Source organism: Ambystoma mexicanum, chromosome 7q, assembly GCF_040938575.1.
Source record: "Ambystoma mexicanum isolate Mex_15411 chromosome 7q, UKY_AmexF1_1, whole genome shotgun sequence".
NCBI lineage: Eukaryota > Metazoa > Chordata > Amphibia > Caudata > Ambystomatidae > Ambystoma > Ambystoma mexicanum.
In genome coordinates, this window is record NC_090941.1 from 517,543,514 (window position 1) to 517,558,670 (window position 15,157).

The window sequence follows — 15,157 nt, forward strand, 5'->3', positions numbered from 1 at the left end:
GAACCGATCGATCCGACCGGATGGAGGAAAAGATGCTGAACTGTGCCATCTATTGGAAGAAGATGAGGAAACATCCCAGGTCTTGCGAGTCCCATCAGTGAAACAGAATGGCCATCGCAAGAGGGGGGCTTGTGGGATGTTTTTACCCATGCATCCAAGCCCTGCCTCAAAAACTGTGCAGTACTGACATGGAAAACATCATGATGGCCAGAGCTTCCCAGAAAATGCACAGGGAAATGCATGAAGAATAGGCTGCCACTCATTTTTTGCCGATGTTATGGGCACAGAAGGGCACTGCCTAAAATCACCATTGGACTACCCACACAGTAGTCTGAAACCATTGGGAATGGCAATGCTGATTGCCAAAAGCAACCTAGAATTGTGGGGAATTCATTTTCTTAAATCCCAAAAATGGGTGCAGTACCAGTACTCACCACTATCAGAAAGCCGGCGTTTTAAAACAACACCAGACTTTGTGAAAAACTGAATAAATGAACCCAAAACAGGCCAAAGAAAGACTTACTGAGAGGTGGATACAATCTAAAGTTATATTCTGAAGTGACTTGAAGGTTTATAACAAGACTGGCTGAGCTGTGGATTTCACCAGTTTAAGTAAATTTGGACTGAAAGACACTAAAAATCTAAATGTTTAAAAGAAATGAGTGACCTACTTTGAGTGTCACATAGGTTGCAATTGTTTAAATGTCATAGTTTTAAACTTAGAATCAGCATCCTAGCTGCATATGTAAAAAATTGTCTTGACTTAAACTGGGGAACAAAAGTGACATTTTATCTGAAACCTGGCTTAAGGAACTGAATTCTGCCCACCAGCTACCCCCGACAGGAGTTGAGACTTGCACAACAGCTGTGTTCCCAGGCGTAGCTGCCCTTTTGCTGCTCCCACCAAAAGGGATATGACACTTCTCTGATTGAATTACCTGGGCTCTGCAGGAAATTGAACAAAGCCCTGTCCTGACTCAGGCAAATGTTTTATTACGGGGGCCGTAAAAGTAGCTTCCTCCTGGAAGTAAAGGGGAGGAGCACTGCCTGTGAGAGCAAGCTGGCTTGGCAGAACTGGAAAAACCAGAAATTCAACCTTGTGCTGGGGGGAAACCACACCCCTTTGGGGCCAGAACATAACTCTAAAAAGATGGATCATTCATAGAGCGGACTTGTGAAAATTATTTAAATGATACCATAATTCTTGTGATTTTTCTGCCCACATTTTGAGAGGTTTTTAGAACCGGTGGCATGATCTGGGGGCAAGCTGGCAGTTAAGAGGGTATTACTTAAAATGTATGCATGTTAAAAATCTGACACTTCATCAAGTAATGTCCATACTCCTTGCGTACATGTGTATAAATTTGGGGTAATGTCCGATATTACGAAATCAGTTAAAAAGTGCAAATGTTGCCATTTCTGAATGCAAGCTCCCAGGAAGAGCAGATTTGGACAGGGTATACCTCCTGTGATATGTGAAGGGTGCATGTAATTTTAAACAAATGTGTACCTGTGCAAATATGTCTTTTGGGTCAAAATATAGATTGTGTGTAATTTGACAGGGGTGGGTTCTCTGTACCATAAACAGACCTCATCATGATGACACTTCATTTCATTCCCCCAATCAAGGGGAAGAGAATGAAGTGGCCAATGACAAGTGGAGAGGGGTAGAGCCTAGTGATGCTGCACACACACCCATTTTCAAAACACATAAAAGCAGACAGACAGGACAGATAGGGACATTCAATTCCATTTGCTGCAACGCGCTCTGCCGGACCATACCACATCCAGAGATCCAGACTTCAAATCCATCAATCTCCAGAATCCAGAGAGGCTACAGAGAGAGCAGAGCTGACCCAGACTGCTGTTAGCAGAACCAGAGAGCTGACCCAGATCACTGTGAAGTGCAGAGACCAGAGTCCAGTCTAAAACCTGACCAGATCCGTGGCGAGGCCCATTTAATTCAAGAATATAGTGTGAGTACCTAGCAAGACTGTGCAGAACCAATCTCTTAGTTAAAATAATATAATTCAATCTATTTTAATCTAAGTAGAACTGTCTCCTGTCACCTGTCATTTGTAAAGCTGTCACCTGTCATTTCTAGTTGCTAGCTGTCATTTGTCATTTTGAACTTTAAAATTTCAAATCCGAAAAACTACCTTTATTTAATCGTTCATAACTCTGTGACCGTTTGTGCTAGAGACTTGCAGTAACTTTCCTCTGAAGGCTTAGAATCTCAGCTTTTCAACGAACCTAGAACCGCATTCCCTATAGTTTTGCCGCAATCGCGAAAAACGCACTCGCGAATTTGCCGCGATTTGCAAATTTCTCAACGTGTGAAAACAGCAGTTTTCTTGCTTTCAGTTGCCAAAAATTCGTTTAACCTGCTAGTTACTCCTAGATCCTTGCTAAAGTGAGCCTGGACTAATATTAACTTGATACCACTCACCCTGAACCTCTAGAGGGAATTAAAAGCATTTTAGCATATTTTTCACTTCATTGCCAGCACATATAAAAGCATTTTGGGCCTGTGTTGTAAACTTCTGTAGTCTAAGCTTGCTGGGGTGAACTGAATTACAGTTGATTGCATTTCTGAGAACTGTGTGCTTTCCTTGCATTGCATAAAGGGGGGAGGGGATTGCCAGAGAAAAGTGATTACATTGTTTTGTTGAATGCATATTGAGTATTTTCTGTACTGCATTTTCATTCCACCTTGCATCCATTTGAAACCATAAAGTATTGTTGCTATCTTATCCGTCCTATAACCACTCATCATTGATTATAAAGAAGTGTGCTTGTGCCAGACTATCCATTATTGATTACTGCTCAGATTCAGTGTGATATTAAATTATTATAAAGTGCGATATATATATCTATTGTTTAAATTATCAAATAAACCTTTTAACTTGCAAAACAGAACTACTTCTTGGCTCAGTGGGGTCAGGGTTATTCAAAGAGAGGGGTGTTATATAGGGGTAGTCATCCAGAACGCATGAACTGGACATAAAGATATATCAATAAGGGTTTCCATTCAGTATCCCAGACTAGGCATTGACTTAGCTGTAGTGTTGAATTGAATCCTCTTACAGGACTCGGCACACTGTTTAACAAGCAGCCCCTGTCAAGCTCAGAGGGACTTTGTTACGAATACTTACCGCATCATTACCGCATAGTCTTTGGTTGGGGGTGAGAGGGCCATGGGGCATAGTGTTTGGTTGGGGGTGAGGGACAGGGGGCATAGTGTTTGCTTGGGGGGTGAGGTTCAGGGGGCATAGTGTTTGGTTGGGGGGTGGGAGACATAGGGCATAGTGTTGCACTCCAAGAGTGAACTCAATAATAAAGCTAAAACAGGCACAGTTAGGAGATGTACATCCTTTGCTTTTTTGAGGAAACCTGACTCAACGAAGGCCATACTCCTCTTGGGCAACCCAAACAGCAAACTATAGCAGTCCAAAATAACGGAATGTCCAATCAAGGGTCAATAAAATATATATAATTTAATTAAACAGACTATATACAATAACTACATTGAAATAAATGATAACAATGGAAAATGTGCAGTACAAAATGTAAGTTTGAAATGCAATAAAAATCGTTACCCCTCAAAAACATTCTTTTTCCATGTGTTTAATACAAATTGGGGGTTGAAAAAGCCTCCTGACATGTCCCGCCTACTGCCCCGCCCACTTTTACTTTTCGGCCCACTATAGCCCTCATGTAAGGTACTTTCGGCCCTCTGTCAAAATCAGTTGTGCACCCCTGCTTTAAAAGGTAGCCTCAGAGCATTCAGAGAAACGCAAGTGGGCAACGCAACAATGTGCGCTCTCTTTCCCCATTTCTGTGAACACCATCCAGCTCCTCCCCCTGCCTGTAGAACTGGTCGGCCAAGGGGCATTCGATCTGTTGCACATCCTCAACAGTGCAGCGCAAATTGACTGATATGGTCCACTTACGGACAAGGCTTAGCACTTGGAAACAAAAAGGTTACTATCTGCTCCTGGCTGGAGGAAAATTCAGCATTTGGTGGGGTGGGGCGTATGGAGGCCAACCTCTGTTCGTTTTCTTCATCCACAAGTCTGCATGCTCGCCCTAGCTGCCCCAGGAATCCCCTTGATGAAAGGAGGCATGTGCAAATGTTCACCCTATATAAAACTAACAGATGTGAAGGTTATGATAGATTGTCTTACGTCATACCATAACTGGAATGTCATGTGGCTCTGCTTAGGGTGTCAAGACTGCCTCTGCATTGGGGCCTTACCATGGACGATTGTCTTCTCCTCATAGCCTGCTGTGCATTATTTGACAACCTTAACTCCAATTTTATCCTTTAAAATTGTATTCGTGGCTTATTGATCAGTTCGCTCACATATTAGTCTGTTTATATTGAGCTTTTCAAATGGTCATTTTTCATAAATGTGTAATGTCCAAGCGCCTTGAAGCATCAGACTCCTACACCCCTACTATGAACTAAGTAAGATGTGCACTCTGCCCTCTATTACCAGGGTGAGAACTCTGGCCCAGGTGGAGAGTGTTATACATATTAACTCCCATCAGAGGCCAACCAAAAAGTAATCCTGCCACACCACTATACCCATCCCCGTATATTTCCTAACAGGCCTCAAGAACCTCCCGGTAGCCCGGTCCGGGGTTTGGCTCTGCAGAGGAGCCACGTTTGAAAACCCACCCTCATTTATAAGTGCCCATAATTCGTTCCAGCTTTCCAGTCTATAGAACCTGGCTAGTTAGGTGCCTATGGGTTCAAGTAGAAGGGCCTCACCTTCCAGTTTTTTTGGATATGGTTTCAACATGCCCAGGCACACTGGCACAGTGGAAGGCTTAAAAGGCCTGTCCTTCAAGGCTTCAACTGTGCCACTGCTCGACTCTGCCCGTTTAGGCTTAACGAGTTTAAGAGTGCTCGGTGTCCTTAAACATTTTGCCCAACAGACAAGCCTAGCCACTCTGATATTGGTGAGGTAATGGTCTGGTACAGTTTAAAACCTTGTGCCACGAAGGGGAATCTAAGTGTTGCTCGTTTTTCAGGGAGATGAGAACAAGGCAAATGTGCGTTTCATCCTACCCCACCCCTTCCCAAATGTTTTCATTCAAAAGGGTCCCCAGGTGGCTGTGCAGACTACTGTTAATATGGAGCCATTTTGGAGCACATTCACTTCTAGCGCATGCACGGGGGCTCTACATGTTAGCTTGCAAGCCCCTCAGAGCTAATCTCTGGATGCACTGGTGTTCACGTGGTTGGCTTGCAACCTGAAAGATTTCTTCCATGCCCCTTAGTCCTGTGAGGAGGCTTTTTTGCAGCATAAAGCATGCTAAAAGCTACAAGGTGTATCATACCTTAAGGCAAGGTGACAGTCAAAGCATAGTAACATAACATAACAACAGAAAGGGGCGAGACTGTCCCTGCGTATGGCAAGACAGACATCTGGCCCTTCTCGTCCCACCAACCCCGCCTGTCCTTCATTCACCCCCACCTTTCACATGGTCTAATAAACTCAGCCTGCAAGGGTAGCTCAAGCTATGGTGCATTATATAATGGCTTTCTCTACATACAGTGCAACACTATTAGTATCCAATATAAAGCATTTCTAATGCGTCAACCCGATGTTCTAGACAAGCGAACATGTTCTGCAGGAATCTTTGACATATCTGACAAATGTGCATGTGGCTGCATGTTATTCAATTTGCGTCATAGCAGAGCCTGCAATGGCAGACAGTGGCCTTTGGGATCAATGCATTACTATTTAATAGCTGTTCCACGTTTAGGCTGCGACCCACAAAATACAGCTGTGCCCCATGAAAAGTGCGGCCCAGCCATCACAGTCACTGAGAGAGCGATCCTCTCTGCGACTGAACACTCGGCATGGCATTACACGGCTGGCACGCGGCTTTTAGAATAGTCATCTCTGCTAGTAATTGAACAGTCGCCGACATTCTAATTATTAATCGCATGCAATGTAATGGCCTTATATTTCCTTATCTTGCGGTCTGCCGGAGAGCTGTTCAGCCCACAATGCTTTGTAGGCATTACCGTGGCAGTGTGGGGTTGCCATTGGCACACCATGGGAGGCAGCACTAAGAAACATGGGACGCCTGATCACCTATGCATTTAGGCACGTTTACAGTTCCCATACAATGCTCTACAAAAGCACAGGCGAGCACCCTGCAGGAACACGGCTAAGGGAGGGAGGCCCCCAAATGACGAGATCAGAAGACAAGGGACACCTGCAGAGAACTCGTCTAGAGCACGCAGTACCTCCCCAGATGCATTATCTAAGAGGAGGGCATTGTATGTGGCACTGGGTGGCAATTTTCTGTAGACGATGTGAGTGTGTTTGAGGAGAGCCTTGGCAAGTCGCTCTGCAGGAGGACTGTTGCCCCACCCCTTTCATATGGCCTACGTCAATGCCCCATGTAGTTCCAAAGCAGCCACAGCCCAGGTCTTCAATAGGGCACTCAGAGGCGAAGCCAACACATAACCAACTGGAGCGCGAGAAGACGGGCGAGCATGACGAGTCGCTGACATGCACACTGCAAGAAGACACGTCAACTCGCACAATTGTCGGAAGTTAGGATTTCCTACATCAAAACCTGCCTGGAAACTCTGCACAATCATGCTTGCCTCTCCCCAGCCCTGCTTCTTTTGTTTTTATTCATGTTATATGGTTATTAAAATAACTTTTAAACATTTTAATTTATAACAGTATTCATTAGTTCAACAAATCAAAACGAGAAAAAGGAACACATTTCAAAGAAACATGAGATAAAAATACATAGTAGATACATATGGGTTTACACAGTTCCTTAAATACCACAAACATTATAGAAGCACAAAACTACCCTATAATGCAGGCCGACATCAATAAAAAAAGAGGATATAAAATCGAATTAATCATACCCATAATCAACAAGTAAATATTTCCCTAAAATTCACGCACATGTCAAATACATACATTACAATTTCATTAGCCATGTCTTTCCACTTAAATCTCTCGAGTCGCGCTACCTGCACGGGAAACCCGTGTCAACTGGATCGTGCCAGTATTTCACGAGTCTGTGCTGCCCCTTCCCCCTTCTGTAGGCTCAAGCTGTAATGATTGTAAAAAACTTGTTACTGCTAAAACAGAGAAGGTGGTCCTTCCGGTCTGGCTTCTGTTAATACACAACAGGCGCGTAGCTCGGAACCTAATTAACTATTCATTTGCATTTTAACAGAAAATCATTAGAACTGTACAGGAGGAAAACAACTCATTAGCTGTCCACCCAATGTTTGGATTTGTACAGCTGCCCTTGACTGTATAAGAACGTAGGTGGTCAACTAAATCCCCAAAGTGACGGTTTTAAATGAAATCAGAACCAATGGCATTGTTCTGGTCAACCACCATAATAACATGTAATTAGTCGGTCCGTCTGCACACCGTAAACGGTGCCTGCTTGTAGGCAAATCAGACTTATCCTGCCAACACATGCTATATGCCCAATGGGACCAATCCATGCCCATATTGTTAATTGTGGTCTCGTGCAGAAACGATGGTACCCAACAGTTCCACGCTGGACCTTCCCTTCCAGGGTGGGACGAGGCCTGATCTGCATATGCGTGTTCTTTTTATATGTTGGCAGAGTATAGGGTGGGAATCCCTGGAATATAAGATAGCCCTTAGCTCTTAGCACTGGTTATGATTAATTCCATCCTTTCCTTCCCTCTTCAGTCTAACATGTTCGTGTCTATCCTACCCCTGCTCTACTGTCCGCCACTCCAAGTTGGCATTCAATGTGCCAAGACCAACACAGCTGTTGTGTTGGATTCCTTCCTTTGGGAGTGGGGAGAACACTCTATGAATTGGCCCATTCTGTGATGACACAGATGTGCTCAACAATGTGGTCTTCAAATGCAATCCATGGAAATCTCAAGAGTTAACATTTGGCAACTCAAGCCTCTCCATCCATCGCTTTTTGGTTGCCAACATTGTGGAAAAGAAAAGTGTCTTTCTTGTGCGCGGTAGAAGGAAAAGTTCCCTTTGGTAAAAGGACTACATTCCCGACATTCATTCTATTCAACTCATTTAGTTTTAATCATCACTTATTTATAAAGTAACCAATTTTAAACCAGATAAAAAAGAAATTCATTCAGGAATTTAAATGTCAAAAATATAAATGTAGTCGTTATCAATTAATCCTGAATGCATAAGACTTAATGTAAACAGAATATAGAAATGATTTTCCCATGAAACAGTATAAAAATAGTTTTCTTGTGGTTAACAATCCACTCTACTTGACAACATAATGTGATACGTTAACTAACACATAATTACAACCTTGATCACTCCTGAGCTTCCATTATAGGTTTCTTTTTTCCGTACCCCAGACTTCTTCAGTGCTGTATGTGTTTTCGTGTGCGGTCGCTACACTGGAAACAACCCTACGAGTACAATGGTAGATAAGATCACTTGCCCTAATGGGCAAACCTTGCTCAAAATAAACTTTAGTACCAGATGGCTGGTGATCCCCAAAAAGTACTTGGAAGGCAAAACTATCTACGGTGTATTAAGATTGACCCCTGATAACGCCAACCTTTCACCTCGTCAGTGTACTCTCATGCCGAATATGTAATCATGTCATTATATCAACTCAAAGTTCAATGATAGGCACACAAACAGGGAACATGACACCGAACCCATAATGCTGGCTACGTTATGCTGGTAAAATAATGCCACAGCACCTGCTCAAAAGAAAAGAAATTATGTCACAACCACTCAGAACAAACATCTCTGTATTATGGATGTAGTATGCAATCTGCCTTACCCTAAAAATCTCAATATAGGCACATTTCTAAAAAGTGAGGGATTACGAACAAAGTCTTGGTGAATATTGTTTACCCTCTTCGCTTCTGCAGTAGAATATCAGTTCTAATTCTGTTTCGGTTGTGAGCTTTAAAACAGGCTGGATTTAAATCACCAGAATATGTAACAAAGCTCATGTCAATTACTGCATAATATTTGTCCCCTTAAATCCACTTATCAGTGTATTTAGCCATGTGTAGGTACATCCATTAATCATACTCTCACGGCAATAAACTCCATGAAACTAGAAGACTCTGAAACACCTGTATTGAGTGGGTCGCAAAAACAAAAAAAGTGGTGGCTTGAAGATTTAGAATTAATCTTAACCACTAGCATTGCTGTGGGCAACCCTTCAGACCATCGTTCTTCACCTGCCAAGCCATTACAGGGGGTGAAAGACCGTATGCATATCAGGCTTGGTCCCACCTTAAAGGTGCAGTCCGGTCCGAACTGCTAGGTCACATCCCTTCTGCACAAGACCACAAGCATCATCAAACATGTTTCGGCCTTGTTGGGCCTCATCAGTGAGGAGTAGCTTGGGTCTCTAAACCCAGCATACATTCAACTAATAGGAAGCCCCAGAACCAGACGACTTCACATTGTTTAAAGACCCGCCATCTTAGTATGGGACAAGCACCATCTCGCCCCAGCATAATTATTCTCTACAAATTCTCCATACTAGCTATGGGTCATATTTTGATGGTCACCTAGGAGGCTGTGTCAACAGGTGACATTATTTTTAAACTGGCACACTGTCATATATTCATCCTCTCTCCCTGGCCGGACAAAGATAACAAGCATCTCAACTTGTGGCTGGACAAAACGGACTCTGATCATTTGACAACTCTATTTATTCGTCTCATCATAACAGAATGTGTCGATAGCCCATCAATACTCCACAAACTGTAACTGGACTAAAGATGCATTAATCATCTATTAGCTGAGAAACACCTCCTCATATCATACCATGTATGGACACTACCTCATTGGTCTACTTTTAAGGAAGTAGAAAGGGGCACCATAGGGTGCCTCATGTCCCGCTGGCCCCTTTGGTTATAAAAATTGTGTACAGGTAGTTATCTAATGGTAGAGCCCAGAATTAAACTGTCAACGCACATATGAATGACATCTCCTATCAGAATTGCAATTGTTGCAATTCAACCCTTGTCTAATACTACCAACCTTCAAAATCCATTCTTGCTCTACTTTAAATCAGAATGCGTAATCACCCCACCATGTCCACTACCCCACCATGTCCACTACGTTTCAACGCATCCAGTGCAAGCAATGTGAAGTCATTCCCGTAAGTCTGTTTTCAAGAGATGGGATACCATTGGTGCTTGTGACTCAAATCCTTGCCCAGTGTTCCCCAATGCGAATATGCACGGGGCGTGTAATCACACCAATATATATCATGTTGGTTACATCCAATAGCAGCACACACTACGTTTTTGGTTTGAACAAATACGGAAAGACTGTCTCCCACTTACATACTCATACTCAAACCTATTGGTCTTCATAGATGGTGGACATCAGACAATGTCCACATGGATTGCAAAGGGGAAGCGGCTCATCTCGAGCAAGGACAACGGAAGCATATGGGCCTGGGGGGGAGGGGTGGGGTGTGTTGGAAGAAATAGTTGTTGCTTCATCTTTATTGAAACCACAAAATCAAAACTGTTGGGGGCTGCTCCGGGTCATCGGGCAGCCCCATGCTCAGGTCGGGGAGCACCCGACAGTGCACACACTGGTGCGGCGATCACGCCACTGACTCAGGGGTGGGGGTTCATCCCACCTGCTCCGGATCACCGGAGCTCTGCACTCGTGGCCAGGGGCACCCAGCTCACCGTGGCCCCGGCTCTGGGGGCACCCAGGCCAGGGTCGCCTCCCCAACCCGCCTCACAGGGTTAGGGGAACCCACAGGGGCGGAGTTGCCCGGCAGGGGCATTGTCCTCCAGCTGGGCCCAGTGCATGCAGCGCAGCACCAGCATGGTGTTTTAAAGACGACGCTGGAGCCTCGTGATGGAGTGACTGGCGAGCCGGAAGCAGCTCGCTTCTTTTATTATGTTGGTCACGTGGCTACTGCCACGTGACCCATTACAACATCCTGGGAGCTACCATGCTCCCAGGAGGGGTTAACATGCAACAAAAACCATAACATGTTTTCACAGAGGGGCTTGTGAGAGGGTGGTTAAGGCTGGCACTGTGGTAAATATTATAAATAAGTGAATAAAAAACACAACTGCCAAGTGTCTCCATGACATGCTCGACAGAGCCTCCATCCCACCTGTTTTTAACCAAAAGTATTCTGCATTATGGGACTGCAAGTCCACGCATATGACGCCGGTAGAGAACTGTAGCCCTAGCACCTGCAAAGGGGAAGACGTGCCACTCCTGCAGGGCCTCATCCTACTGAGGTGCAAATAGAGAACCACAATTAATGCTAATAATTGGTCATGGTATAACATGCTTATCAATGCACGTCGAAAGCACTATGTCTGGTATGTGGCACTATACCTAGATCGGAACTGAGTCGCTGGGCAAAATGTGAGGACCCTGGGGAAATGAGCAATTGTGCAAGAGGTCTAGGCCCGGAAGCATGGCCGCCTTTGGCAGGCAGGAGAGCATCCGGCAAGGGAATGCTATGGAGATGTAAGGGCACCAGTTCAGGCCAGAACGGCCGGGGTCGGGCTGTTGCTGGCTGACAGCAAGCTTGCAGCGGCTCAAGGCGTCACGCATGCCATGGGGCCGCCTGGCAGCTGTGCAATTCCCCTTCCTCTCGGCGGCCACGGCTTGCTTCCTCCTGCACCGGCTAGAAGCGGAACCGTCCCCGAGCCGGGCGACAGAGTCCGCAGAGGGTTCACTGGAAGGAAGCGTCCGCGAGCCGCTGCCACAGAGCAGAGGAAGTCTGCCAGGGGGAGAGAGGGAGATTACAGCGCGATGCAGACGGAAAAGTGAAACAATGCGAGGCTGACCGCGGGGCGGGCTCGCGCGGGATTTATCCACGCGCTTCTAAGGGGCCTGCAAACGCCACGGGAGGAACATTCCACACGGCTCCTCAGCGCGGCTCCTCAGCGCGGCGCCAGGAGACACGCTCGCTGCACTGTTTAGAAAACGCTGCAGCGGCAGCAGCAAGAAGACTCTCCAAAAATGTGTCAACACAACACAGGCCGCCTGCCCGTTAACGGCCCACACATGTTGCGAGGAAGCAGGGAACCTGCACCGATGCCATAATGGCCCAGCGCAAGTACCCATGTTACAAACATCGAAGTTCAATACACAACTTTTAATTTGCGTTGCTGCATTCACAATTTCGGGATGTCACTGCACGGGGTGTTGCTAGGTCTGGAAAAGACCTGGGGCTACGCTGATGTCGGAACTGTGGACTGGGGGCTAGCTAGCCTTTTGGCTGTAGCTCCTGAGTTTCTATCTGGGGCTAAAACCAAAAGACCAGGGGCTATAGCCCCCTTAGCCGCCCCCCAGCAACACCTCAGACGTCACTCATTACCAACACGGTGCTGTTGAGCCAAACTCCCAACAACAGGAGAGCATTTTCTGGAAACCACTTGTTTGCACCTGGAGCAGTTCAAAAAGCCACAACCAATACCTGACCATGCCTACTGTATATGTGCTTTGTTATCACTTGTCTGGATCTTGGGTAGATCCAGTGGGACCATTGGTCACTGTAAATTTGTGCCAGTGTTGATGTTATCCTTGTGCATAACCTTGTTTATCACCCTATGTATGTACCACCTACCTCTGTAACTAAGCCTCTTAAGTTTCCTTGTAATGCTTGCGCCCAGCTACCTGAGGGTTATTGGTTTGCGCTATATTAAATAAATAAACAAGCAAACATACAATTAAAGCCCCCTCACGTGTGCCCCACGGCAGGTGCAAGGTGGCGAGCCAGTCGGGCCTATTCACCTCGCCACCGTGTACACTGGAATCTGCATTAATAAATGGAAAAATAAAACTACAAGTGCCACAATGCAAAGTGCGACGGGGCGAAGGGCCAGCACTGTCCAGGCAGGGTCAACATGAACTCCTTCAACATTCCTCCCAAAATGTACGCCGGCTAATCCGGGAAGTAACAAACCCCAAGGTCACAGATGAGGTCAGGCTGAAAGGATCCAGTTCGTGAACTACTGGAGCCCCGGCCTCCCCTTCTACGCTGGCTCTCGCTAAACTACCTGCCAGGGTGGGGGCAAGTTTAAGGCTTTAAGGGATGGTTGGTGTGTCATGGCACGGCAGCACCCTCTAGAAATGTGTCTGCACAAGGAGTTCGCAGACACCCAGTGTTGACTAATGGGCGATTTTGTCGAACTCCATTATCAGATGATGATTATGCATCTAAACTGTCGCATAGTGCATAGACGTCTCTCGTGGGATTAGCATTATGTAATAACATTAAATAGGGAGAAACAAAGCAGTACGCGGGAAATAGGAACAATGCAACATGATTGGAGGAAAGAGGGGAAACCCGGAAGAGTCGAGCCCTTCCATACCAAGAAAGCTATGCAAATGCTGGGCAATCTGTCTGCAACCCCAGGGACCTATGATACACGCTGCCTGGTGAGACTGCGGCCACCGAACATGGTGAAAGCCCAGTGCAACAGACACAATCAGTGAAAAAACAACAGCCCTTTAAATATTCCTAACAAATCACCCAGACCCTGCCAGGCAAACCCAATGTTGGCCCTGCAAAGCACCGCACGTGCCACGGTGCGCGGGCGGTGCCCGCGGCCCCTCCCCCGCAGCGACCTGTCACTCAGCAGCAGCTACCCCAACCACCCCACTTTCTCTCACCTGTCTGCACCGTATCTGACAGGTCGTGGCTCTGCGAGCTCCTGGGCAGCTCCTTCAGTTTCCTGCCGGTCAGGATCAGAGCCCCCGAGGTGGCTGCCTCCTCCAGGACCCTCTCCAGAGCCCTGTTCAGGGGCGGGTGGGCACCGAAGCTAGCACCGCCGCCGCAGCCCCCTCCTCCGGTAGCGGCTCCAGCGCCGGGGGGCTGCGGGTACTGGGGCATGGCAGGAAACGGGTGAGCCTCGCCGCCGCCGCCGGGCAGAGCCATGTCCCGAGCTGGCCTGGGCGCCGCTGCCTGGCGATGGCGGAGGCTACTGGCGCTTCCCGCTGAAGTCGAGGACACTTGCGCCGGGGCTCTCCTGCTGCCCGTGGAGGCGCAGCGCGCATGCCCTCCTCCCCTGCCGCCGTGCTCCCTCTCCTCCGCAGCCAGGCACGCTCCGGTGTATTTTTCCCCTCACTTCACACACAGTGCTGTTTCCTGACGCCACAAACCAAACTTCCCAGCCCTCCTCGAGCCGCTTGCCAGAGTCGCCCTGTGATTGGTGTGGGCTGCAGGCAGTACATGCCTCCTCACGAATAGCCGGGCTCAGGCATGTCCTTCCCAGCCCGCTTGTATATTTGTAAATTAAGGTGGAGTATATTTGTGAATTAAGGTGGAACGGCCCTTTAATGTGTCCAGTGCTGCACGCTAGTTCGCCTGTGTGTTTTCTTTGTCTGCCAAAAGCGGAGTTGTTTATTGTCCCCGCGCTGCAGTTTTAGGGGCTGCCACATTATCCGGCTCTTATTAACCTCTTCCCTGCACGTTGGCAGACGTTACTATGCCCGGGGCTTGCAAGCAATCGCTTCCACAAAGCTGTGTCAAATGAATGAAGGAAACATAATTGCCCTGATTCGCTGAAGCGTTTTATAATGGCATAATCCCATTCAAAAACGCACTGTGAATCGGGACCAAAATACAGTGCAATTGCACCAACTTGTCTCGCTCAGAAAAAGCCCGATGTTGTGTACGTAGTACACAGAATGCGCATGCGCGGCCTACAAGCCGGCGCATGCGCAGTTGACAATAAAGGCGGCGCCCGGCAGTTGGAGCCGGAGCGCCGGAGCAAGCAGACGTCTCCGAGTCTGTTCCTGCGCGGCGTTGCAGCGCGCTGGGCCCATACGCCGGAGGGGCCCGCATCACACCAGCGGCCCCCCCGATCACCACACTGGCGACGAGGATGAGCCACGGCCCACTCCCGTGCCCGGCTGCAACGCTGTGATTAAGTCCGCCGCGTCACGGACTGACGACGCACCGGCGGCCATTTTTTTTTTTCCTTCGACCCGCTCCCGTCTCGCGCGGCGACCGTGGTTGCGGCCCAACAGGGTGCTCGTGCGCCACTCGCCGACGGCGTCAGCAGAGGGAAGAGAAAAAAAAAAAAAAAAACCAACAAGTCAATTTTTGGAACACCCACAGTCTTGCTGGTGCAAGACTGTGGCACATAAGAAGAAAGAAGGGGATTTCG

General features: G+C 47.2%; 1 protein-coding gene across 2 annotated transcripts in view; it reads right to left on the minus strand.

The window, feature by feature from the left end:
- The window catches only part of LRCH1 (leucine rich repeats and calponin homology domain containing 1), a 1,427,405-nt gene extending 1,413,095 nt beyond the window's left edge, over nucleotides 1–14,310 (minus strand). The window contains exon 1 of one of the 2 annotated variants that reach the window (XM_069640111.1): nucleotides 13,659–14,310. In XM_069640111.1, the coding sequence (XP_069496212.1) occupies nucleotides 13,659–13,923 (265 nt within the window). In that variant the 5' untranslated portion in view covers nucleotides 13,924–14,310. The remainder of the gene's footprint in view (nucleotides 1–13,658) is intronic. The other variant, XM_069640112.1, reaches the window with a different exon arrangement.
- Nucleotides 14,311–15,157: the final 847 nt, after the last annotated feature.